Source organism: Quercus lobata, chromosome 7 (genome assembly GCF_001633185.2).
Source record: "Quercus lobata isolate SW786 chromosome 7, ValleyOak3.0 Primary Assembly, whole genome shotgun sequence".
Taxonomy (NCBI): domain Eukaryota; kingdom Viridiplantae; phylum Streptophyta; class Magnoliopsida; order Fagales; family Fagaceae; genus Quercus; species Quercus lobata.
In genome coordinates this window covers 36,046,994-36,058,263 of record NC_044910.1, presented here as the reverse complement: position 1 = coordinate 36,058,263, position 11,270 = coordinate 36,046,994, and the positions used below count along the sequence as shown (strand labels likewise).

Here is an 11,270-nt window from a genome sequence, read left to right as displayed (position 1 = left end):
GTTAGGAAGGGCAATAAAAAGACAATTCGTCACTCAATCACATAACAACTTTAACATGGTATCAACATCTAATTTTGATCTTGGCCAAGCTAGTCATGCACAACCACTAAACCCTTTGTACATTCACTCGAAAAAATTATAACTAGCAGCCACATTCTAAAAATGAGATATATTATTTTATTAAGAAAAAGTTGAGACTTAAAAAAAAAAATTATTTGAAAAAAGAAGAAGAGAATTAGAGATTAATTATTTGGCTAGGTTTATCTTCACCATATATGGAATATCTAGCACATGATGTCACCACCCCAAGTCAATCTTCCCCACTCAAATAACTTGGAGGTTAATTAAAAATAAAAAAAGATTCAACTCCAATTTTTTACCCTTCCACTTTTACTTTTTTTTTTTTGGTCTAGCTAATGAATGTCCTAAGTACATAAGTTAAAAAATTAATAAATGTTAAATTATAAACTGTAATGCACACTTTTCAAAAACTAAAAAAATACATATTAACAATTCATTGTACACTCTCAAAAAAGAAAAAAGAAAAAACGATCCATTGTAGTTGTGTATACTTTTTTTTTAGTTGTACACTACACTTTTGGCTCTGTTTTTTTTTTTTTTAAATATATAAAAATATTATTTAATAATAAAAATGTTAAATGCATCTTACCTGCATTGCTAACAAAATCATTTCTTTCTATTTTTAATTTTATGATAAATCTTTTGTTTTTGTCTTTTAATTTTTTTTAATCCCATGGTATATATATATAAAGTTGGTAACTCCAAAATTGTGTATTTCCTCTCCCCCTGATTATGAAAAAAAAAAAATATTTCCTCTCCCCCCTCTCTCTCTGTCTCTGTCTGTTTCTCTCTCTCTCTACTCTCTAGGGATTGATTAGTTATAAAGAACCCTCTCTCTAATTCAACAAACCCTCTCTCGCTCTCTCTCTCTCTCTCTCTCAATTTCTCGCTCTCTCTGACTAGCTAGGGTTTCGTCTCTCACTGGCAACGAAGGACACCAAAGGTACTACAATTTCTAGGGTTTTTCCTTCTCTCCACGCCCACAATCAACAACCTTCCTTCATTTTTTTTCTCTGATCGTGGAAACCTCAATTTGAATTTTCTGCAACACCGCAACAAATTTCTGCTTCCGAGCTGGATCGTCGTTCCGGCCAGAATTTCGTTGTCGATTACATTCAGGTTTTTGCTTCTCTACTTTGATTGTTTCAAAGCAAACTTTTAAACTTTTTTCATTTTTTTGGTTTTGGTTTGAAATTCGCTTTAGCTAGGGTTTAGCTGCATGTCTTTCTGAACTTTCGTGCTGTTTTGGGTACTGAGAAAATGCGTGGAATGAGATACGAAAAATTACTTTTGAAATATTTTGGGTTTTTCTTTTTTTGGTTTGCTTGGAGTTTTGGAAAACTATAATTTGCATAGGATTAGTGTTACTTAATTGTGTTTTCCATTTTCGATTAAATAAATGCTATTGTAACTATTTCATACTTAGTTCTTCACTTGAACTTAATGGTTGCTATAAAGATTCCCTTAAGTTTTTTGTTTTTGTTTTTATTTCTCACTCTTGGTTGGTTCTTTTTATTTTTGGGACGTGGAGTTTATGCAAAGTACAATGCAAAAGATGCAGATAATGAGCTTGTAATTCCCGCGAGAGAATTGCGGGCATTTGGATGTTGAATGATTGTTTCCATGGATTTGAATGCCTCACCGGTACCTGAAGAAGATGAAGACACTTTTGGACAGCATATAGAAGAATATACAGCACCAGAAGAACGTATAGAGTCTGCAGTTGATATAGCACGCCGGGTACTGCTCTTTTTTATCTTTTGACTTAACTGCCCTTTTTTCCATAGAAGAATTTGTTTGTTGTCAGTCATGATAATTGGATGAATTTTCTCAGTTTACTTATTTTAGCTATTGATCAAAATCTAGCACTCCAGGAAGGTAGTTTGGTAATCCCATATGTATGAAGTCATTTTGTGGAGATTTTGCATAGTTTAGATATGAGCTCTTTTCTAATGGAGTCATGTTGTTTCTAATACAAATATCTAGAACCAGCACCCTATGTTGAGTGGCTACGCCATCTTTTGGTATCACCCTACAATATTTACAACATCCATTTTTTCCACTTTTTAAGTAAGGATAAAATTGTTGTCCCACCCTCCCTTTTTTTTGGTGATAAATAAGTGCAATTCATAAAGGATGTACTCAGTGTACAAAGTCCCTGCTTTTGTGGGGTCTGGGAGAGGTCATGGTAGGCGGCCTTACCATATACAGAAAGTATACAATGAAAAAATGACAACACAAGTGAAAATAAAGAACGTAGAATGAAAAGAGCAAAGTTGTATCGACGGCAGGGGCTTAAAGAATCTTGGAACTTAATCATAGAAAACATGGATAGAGTAAATGACTGTAATTCCCATTTGAATAGTCTTCAAAAAGAGAAACTTGAGATTTGGCAAAGATAGCTCCCCCCCTCAAATGTACAGTGATTTTGTTCCATCCAAATACACCAAATAAGACACTTTGGAGTTGTCCTCCATACTTGTACTCATCCACGAACTCCCTGAACTCCACCTGAAGACTCCAACATAGCATCGACAAAAATTGGCATAACCCAAGCCAACCTGACTTGACAAATTAAGAAAGAAAGCACACAAATTAGAAACAAAAGGACAATGCAGCAACAGATGACTAATAAGAAAGCCCCTCTTACTAGGATTATTTTTGTGATCAATAATTTTCCTAGGGCTGCATCAGACTAATGTTGTCCCACCCTTGAAGGTACCTATACTTCGTTTGAGAGTTCATAAAGGAATGGAATGATTAAATCATAAAGGAATGAATGTATTTAAGTAATGGAAAGGAGTGGATAATAAATGAAGGGAATGGAATGAAATTAAGTAATCTTGTTTGAATGTTTTCAAATAAAGGAATGGAAGGTAAATAACATTGTTTGGGAGTAGCATAGAGGGAAAGGAATAAAGCATTTTATGACAATATTACTATTAGACCCTTATTTTAAAATAAAGGGCTAAATGTATAGGGGCATTTTGGGTGTTTTAGTGAAAAAATTATTAAACCTAATTTCATTCTGTTCGATTCCTCCCAATCTTGGGGAATAAAATTTGATATTTTGAGGGAATAGAGATGAATGATTGCTCTCTCCTACCATTCCAATCCCTCCATTAAAAATCCCAAACAAGGGAATGAAAGGGATATTCCAAAATAATTCATTTCCTTTCCTTTCCCTCCTCCCAAATGGAGTGTCAATGTGATTCCCTCATTTTAAACTGAGTATTCATTAATATTTTTTTTTTTTGATAAGTAAGAAAGATGTATATTCAAGAAGCTACCTCATGAAAAAACATAAGGCAAAACAAAGAGTACAGTGAAAGAAAGAAACAGATAGAAAAAAACAACAAAACAAACAAAAATCAACAAAGAATTAATTACAAAGGAGAGAACTAAGGAACAAAGGAAGAGAATCACTAGAGGTGAGTCCCCAAGCCCTAGACCAATCAAAAAGAGAACCACTAAAAGAAGCAAGCAACTGGTCATCAGATTTGTCCATGTCCTCAAAAGTTCGCCAATTTCGCTCCCTCCAAATATACCACATTAGGCACAACGGAGCTAAATTCCAAATGCTAGAAGAGTGCTTTCCAAACCAATTCCACCAACCAAAAAGCGTATTTGCAACCGATCTTGGCAAGATCCAAGAAATCCCAAAAGATCTAAAAACCAAGCTCCACAATTGATAAGCTTTTTCGCAATGGAGTAGCAAAAGATTCACCGTCTCCCCATTACAACGACACATAATACACCAGTCAACAAAATCAAAGCTTCTACCTTGCAAAATGTCCCTTGAAAGAATCTTCTCCCAAGTTGCAGTCCAAACAAAGAAAGAGACGCGCAAAGGAGCCTTAACCTTCCAAATACCTTTCCAAGGAAAGATAATTGGCATGGGACTTCAAAGCTTATTATAGAACAAGCGGATGTCAAAATCCCCCTTCTTTGACAACTTCCATCTCATACGGTCTCCGTGCTCAGATTGATGTAAATTAGAACCGAAGGTATGAAGGAATTCATCCACATCACCCAACTCCCAATCATTTGGATCCCTAAATAAACGAACATTCTAGCTTCTCTGAACCTCAATCCCCAACCGTTCGAGAGACGAGGCCACAGATGCCTCTCTATTAGTAGCAATCCCATACACTACCGGGAAGGATAGATGGAGTGGTAAGTCCCCACACCACCAATCTGTCCAAAACTTCACTCTATCACCCCCCCCCCCCCACCTCAAACCGAATACATTTGCTAAAAACCTCCCAACCTTTTCGGATACTTCTCCATAAACCACACCCATGAACACCCCTACCCAGCTTGGAAGACCATCCCCCCCACTCTTCCCCAAACTTCAAAGCTACAACCTTCCTCCAAAGACGAGTCTCCTCAACCCCAAACTGCCATAACCATTTTCCTAGTAAGGCCTTATTAAAAGTATTTAATTTCCTTACTCCCAAACCACCATTAGCCTTAGGAGCACACACCTTATCCCACCCCACCAATGAGCCTTCGAATCCCCCCACAAGAAGTCCCTTTGCATCTTCTCAATCTTATTAGCCACATGCAAAGGGATGGTACTCTAGTGCAAAGTTTAGGATATAATCTCCTGGTTCATTCCATACTCCTTATCGCAACCCTAAATAAACTCCTTTAAAACCCCCCACTATCTTTTCCGACATGAACATTCAAGTCTCCTCCAATAAAAATATTTTCCTCATTCAGTAACCCTTGAATCAATTCATCCATGTCCTCCCAAAATTTATGCTTAATGGATTCCTCCAATTTTATTTGAGGATTGTATGCACTAATTATGTTAATTGTCTCTTTTCCTAGGGCAAGTTTTATTAACATAATTATACCCCTAATCCTCCTAACCTGAAGAAATAGGCTCTCCTTATATCAAGTTATCAAAAAAAGATTATCTAGTAATGTATACCCTAATTTATATCATGTACGTTCAATTTTTATAGATTTCTCACCTACCCACTTAGTCTCCTGAAGACATAATATGTTTATTCTCCTCCTAATAATTGTATCTATTGCTTCTAGTTAGTTTCCTGGTTAAAGAACCTATATTCCAAGTGCCTAAACAAATCCTACTCTATTGGACCTACTTTTTTACCCGCACTAGTCCACCAAAGTTATGCCTTTGTGGTGTGCCATCTACAGGGAACACCCTACCTAACCCTTGTCTACTTTTCACTGTATATGGGGTTTGATGCAGCGCATTGTTGACTCGCTAGTAGGGATGCTCCAACAAACATTTTGCTTACAGGGAATGCCCTAGCTAACCCTTGACAACTTTTCACTGCATCCAGGGACTCATGTAGCGCATTGTTAGTAGGAGCCCAACAAGCATCTATAATGGATCCATCCATAAAATAGTGACTAAATTTTATTGGAATTATATCATTCATGGAATTAAACCCCTGGAAATGCTCAGTTCCAGTGGCTGAACCACAAGTTAAATTATGCACACCATATGAATGCAGAAGATCCTATTTATGTTTTGGCCCCTTGTACATGGGGACTTAGAATAGGAAAATGGAGGAAATTTTCACTCTTTTTCATATGCATTGATAACAAGTATAAATTTAGTATTTTAGTTGTTTGAAGTTTTAATCTATCAAACTTTGTTTTTGATGAAATTGGATGCTATAACTCCTGGTTTAAGTAGTATTGTGCTCTCTCTCTCTCTCTCTCATACACACACACATGCATGCATGCACCAAGAGATAAGCATTGAAGTAGGTATCTGTGTACCAGACTTTATTTATGATGGCTGATCTAGCGCGCTTCTCATGTTAGGAGCGTGATGAAAGACGCAAGCGATTGAAAAGAGAACGTCCAGATGACAGACCAGTCCATGTACCTCAACCAGTTGCATATGATCAGTTTTATTATACAAAAAACGTTAAAACTTATGACAAAAGCAGGCTTCCCCCTGGTAAGTTCTTCTTCTATTTTTGTTTTGTTTATTTTTTTAGGGCGGGGGGGATTTGCATATAGTTAATTGTCAATAGTGCAATTCTACTGTTTAGTTTGGTGGAATTGTGTTGTGTTCTACAGTAATTTTGTCATTCTTTTGGGCAAAAGAGTTCCTTGGCAATTTGTATTCTCTCCCTCTCCCTCTTTATCTCTCTCTGTCTCTGATAGATGATAAAATTTTGAGAAGAGGGGATATGTTATGCACACAGTTCATATGGTTTTGGACCACTCAAACAACAATCTTAAGAATCTAGTTTTAAGTGCCTTAACATTTGACTCCACATTGTTGAATATTCAATTGTTTATGAATTTCGTAAACACCCAATTGCACCTGAAACTTTCTAATGTGGAATAAAAAATGAAAGTGCCAAGATCCTTGCAATTCAATTGGCATTTCCTTGTATTTTTGATGGGGATGTTTAGGATTGAAATCTCTCTTCTCCCATTATAACTGTTGATTATTGAATTATCGAAAAAATAAAGAAGCAATTGATGCGTACATGGACCAAACTTCAGCTATAATTGAATGAAATTCTAATATTTCCAACATATATGATAATTATATTTTTATTTTTTGATGACAAACGTATATGATCATTATTTATCATGAAGTATGTATGAAATTTGTAATGTGAAATATGGGCACAGCCAGGGGGCAATTGCCCCCTTCTCCCTCCTGCTAAATATTTAGTTAATGATTTTTGTTTAGATTTCCCCCCTTCTCCCCAATTATAATTTGATTTGAATTTTTTTTTTTTTTTTCGGTTTTCATATTTTTATATGAATTTATTTTATATCTTTCTTGTTGATATATATATTTTTACCATACTTATAATCAATACATTATTATCTCTTCTATAAGTCAAAATTCATTCAGTAAAAAAGGGAAGAAAATCTTTCCTATTCTATCAATGTCTTTTATGCTATGATTGGTTGTGGTGGGGAGAGGATGGAAAAATGGGAGAAGGAAAAGGAAGAGGAAAATGTAATTTTCCATTGTTTGGTTGGAGTGAGAAGGAGGAGGAAAGAAATTGGGGCGGATGAAGTTTTCCACCTGGGCCCACCATTTCTCCTTCCAAATTGGAAAGAAAAAAAAGGAAAGAAAATGGCATTAAGAAGAAAAGTACAAAATTACCCCCAATTTTTTATCCTACTTTTGATAATAAGGATCCTCTTACTTTTGAATAAGTGTAATTTTGACTTTGAAAAAAACTAAAAAAAGGCTTATTCATGAAGATAATTTGTAACTCATAAACACAATGTAATGAATATGCTATCATTTTATGGGTTTTGACTTTTAACACTAAAATATCACTTAACATACTCGTGTGTGTGCGCGTACACGTGTACATGTGTGTATAAATTTTGCCTTCCTAAAAGCCAAATCTTGGCTCCGCCACTGATATGAAAACTATACAGTGATCGCTTAGATTACTTGTATCAGGAGGGAAAAAGCATTGCTATGGGCAGCATCTTGTTTTGGTGGGATGTGTGCCAATTTTTCATTTAGTCATAATGTGAAATATGTATATTGGAAAAAAATTATTCCATTTCTCTTGGGATCTTGAGAGTTTTTGTAGCATTCATATGATCTAAGTGATCGTTGTTGTTGAAAGTTGGTCTTATTTGGCCATTATCTTGTTTGTATTTCTCCTGACAATCTTAGGTTAGCCAAGAATCCAAAAAAGAAAAAGAAAAGGGTCCCATATACTAAAAATATATTTTACAGATGCAAGGAATGATTTGATTTTTATCATTTACTTTATTTTAGAAGTTTTTTCTTTTTTTGCCTCCCATCTCCATTGCCTTTTTTAACTGTTTTGTTCTTCATATTGCAGGTTGGTTGGAATGCCCTGCTGCTGGTCAGGAAGTATGTGGTGTCATGATTCCTTCTAAGGTTCCACTTGGTGAATCCTACAATGACAATGTTCCTCCTGGTAAAAGATACTCATTTAAGCAAGTGATTCATCAACAAAGAGTTTTAGGAAGAAAAGTAAGTAATCCTAGGTTTTGAAGGTTTTTTTGCTCCCCTTCTACACCCCCCCCCCTCCCCTTCTCCCAAATCGCATCTTCTATGAAATTTTCAAAGCTGAGAGAACTCTCTTCATTTAGGAAGGGAAGAATATTGTGTTTAACTTGGAAATAGCTCTTGAACTTGAAACTTCTTGTTGGATCGCTTTATATCTCTGTAAAAACATTTGAGCATATTACATCCAGGCTGTTTTTCTTTTAACAAAAAAGAAAGAGATAAATAAAACATGCACGTTCCTGTTAGAAAATAACATAAAAGAATCGTTTTTTTTTTTTTTTACTTTTTCTAATAATTTTTTTTTGGGTGGAGGGATTTGTTTGCATGGTATCTAAGTTTTGTTCACTTATTTTTCAGCTTGGTTTGGTGATTGATTTGACAAATACTACACGTTACTATCCAGCAACGGATTTGAAGAAAGAGGGTATCAAGCATGTTAAGGTATCAGTGAATTGCAATATAGTTCCTGTTTTCTGTTTACGACTTCTAATTGAGTGATTGAATTCTTCTTCTTTTTTACCTTTGTTTTGGGTGATTTTATTATTGACTGGTTCTTATTTCTCCCCCTCAAATTGTTTTGTGGTCTAGATTCAATGCAAGGGGCGGGATTCTGTACCTGACAATGCATCTGTAAATAACTTTGTCTATGAGGTATTGTTTCTTCTTCTTCCTCCCTTTTTGTTTTTTTGGGTAATGTACCAAAGTATGAGGTATTGTTTCTTCTTTTAAACATCCCTGTCTGTATCTGACTGCTATGTAGTTTAATGTATTATATATAATTCTATTGGTTTATTTTTTCATAAATATTTTGCTCATGTATCATTTAATGAGTTGAAACACAAGTAGTATATATATTTCTGGCATATAGCAGCAATAAGAAACAAGGGTGGTCCTTTGTTTTGCTTTTCATGTGCACATATGTGCACCAAATTTTATCTCAAGCATTAGTCATCTTTTTTTGGATGGGTGACCTTCTGGGGTGGTCCTTTGGTTTGTTTTTATTGAGCGCATTTGTGCACCAAATTTTTTCTCAAGCATTAATCATCTTTCTTTGGATGGGTGACCTCCTGGGTGGTCCTTGTTTGTTTTTCATGTGCACCCTTTTCTTTAATTACAATAAAAATCATCTTTTCTTGGATTGTCAAATTTTCCCAATTGGAATCACCCATGGAAGACTGGCCAATGCCTATGTTTGGAATTATTATTGTGTCCATATGGCTTAAAAATTAAGCAATTGCTTTTGAAAGCCTTATATGCGCTGTGTGTGTGTGTATTATATGTATATGTATGAATTCTTTATCTGTAATGTACCTTTTCTTTTTAGGTCTCACAATTCGTTGCTCGCCAGAAACACTCAAAGAAGTATATTCTTGTCCATTGTACACATGGGCATAATCGCACTGGATATATGATTGTTCATTATATTATGCGCTCACTTCAAGCTTCTGTCACCCAGGTCTGTTGTTTATTGATCTTTGAAAGTTGGATAAGCATGTTAATTGAGTTTTAATATTTTCTAAATGGATTGTTCATTATATTATGTGCTCACTTCAAGCTTCTTTCACCCAGGTCTGTTGTTTATTGATCTTTGAAAGTTGGATAAGCATGTTAATTGCATTTTAATATTTTCTAAATGTGTTCTTTTTTTTTGGGGGGGGGGGGGTGCTTTGACTATTCTGCAGGCAATCAAAATGTTTGCTGACGCACGTCCTCCAGGAATTTACAAACCAGACTATATTGATGCACTGTATACATTTTATCATGAAAAGAAGCCTGAGATGGTTGTTTGCCCTTCAACTCCAGAGTGGAAAAGATCTTCTGATCTTGATCTTAATGGTGAAGCAGTGCCAGATGATGATGATGATGGAGTTTCGGCTGCTCCCATGCATGTATGCATTGTTTTGAAAGTATAGTTTGGTGATAGTTTCTGAAATTATTTTCACTATATGATTGGTGTGATACCAATGAAAGCTGCTGCTTGTAGTGGTAAATGATAATTTTAGCCTTGAGAGTCATTAGCCTAGTTTTTTGAAAAAAAGCCGGTTTGTGCACATAAAATCAACTGCCCTAGATACACTGACAATTAGATTGTTTTCTCAAGTCAGGTCTATAATCTAGCTATAATTTACAGCTGGGGGTTAATATCCTCCTCCAACATCTTTAATTGGCCTCAGATATGATCGAGTGATCTGATTTAAGATTTGAAGAAAAGTTCAGTTTTGCACTTTGATAAGGTTCAGCATTATTTTTAGGCCCCCTCTACACAGCATAAAAATCTAATTGTTATTTAGTTACTCCTATCTGGTATAATTTTGTTGGGTTGCTCTAATAGTCCTATGCCTTGAAACTAAACAGACCTCCAGAAATAGCACAATAATATGTATGTTTTGTTGAAGAATGAATTACTACTGACTACTGAGTATAAAGGGAAGTTTGGTTATTCCATGTAAAAATTTCTACAAGAAAATTGTTTCAAGTTAAAATGCTTTATTGATAAAAAAAAAAAAAAAAAAACTATGGCTAGAATTTTGATGTTAAGTGTGTACATGACTGTATAGTTACTGGTTTTCTTATTGCAAGCTGTCTTATTCTTTATTGATACACCTGTGTGGAACTTTGTTAAGGTTACCCCCCCCCCCCCCCCCCCCAAAAAAAAAAAAATAGATTGTTATCTGAGATGACATATGTGGTAGGTACTCTTATTGATAATTTGAGGGAACCAACAACAGTTTGCTTTTTTTCGTATCGGTTTTTGCATGCTCTTCATTTACCTTACATATGCTTCTTGTTTTTTGATTTTAACAAACCTTTTATTTGTTTCAGGAGGCCCATGAGATAGATGTAGAGATGACCAATGATGATGTATTAGGAGATGAGATACCTAGGGACCAGCAAGATGCAATGCGTCATTTCTGCTATCAAACACTTAGGTTGGGTGTTGGGGTAGGCTCTTTAAACTCCTCTCTAATTTGTCATGTCTGCAGTATTACACCGTTGTATTTAAGATAGAGAAATCTTAGTTTGCATTGTTTCTCTAATTTTTATTGTAATCTTTAATACATAATTTGATTTGCAAGTCCTATGATATTTATGTTGCTAGAGGTTCTTCCAGCACACTCACTCCAGTCTTTTAATATTCTTTCAGATCACTCAGACATCTCTTATATAA

At 35.2% G+C, this 11,270-nt stretch overlaps 1 protein-coding gene across 2 annotated transcripts; it reads left to right on the top strand.

The window, feature by feature from the left end:
• Window positions 1-811: 811 nt before the first annotated feature.
• On the top strand, window positions 812-11,125 carry LOC115954106 (mRNA-capping enzyme-like). Of its 2 annotated transcripts, none has more exons than XM_031071976.1 (9): window positions 812-1,200; window positions 1,643-1,821; window positions 5,893-6,031; window positions 7,911-8,065; window positions 8,459-8,542; window positions 8,690-8,752; window positions 9,426-9,557; window positions 9,784-9,990; window positions 10,925-11,125. In XM_031071976.1, the coding sequence occupies exons 2-9, from the start codon at window positions 1,693-1,695 to the stop codon at window positions 11,108-11,110; spliced, it is 1,095 nt and encodes a 364-aa protein (XP_030927836.1). In that variant the 5' UTR covers window positions 812-1,200; window positions 1,643-1,692; the 3' UTR covers window positions 11,111-11,125. The 2 variants fall into 2 exon arrangements, with proteins under 2 accessions (XP_030927836.1, XP_030927837.1); XM_031071977.1 differs by having other exon boundaries at window positions 1,613-1,821.
• The last annotated feature ends 145 nt before the right edge of the window (window positions 11,126-11,270 follow it).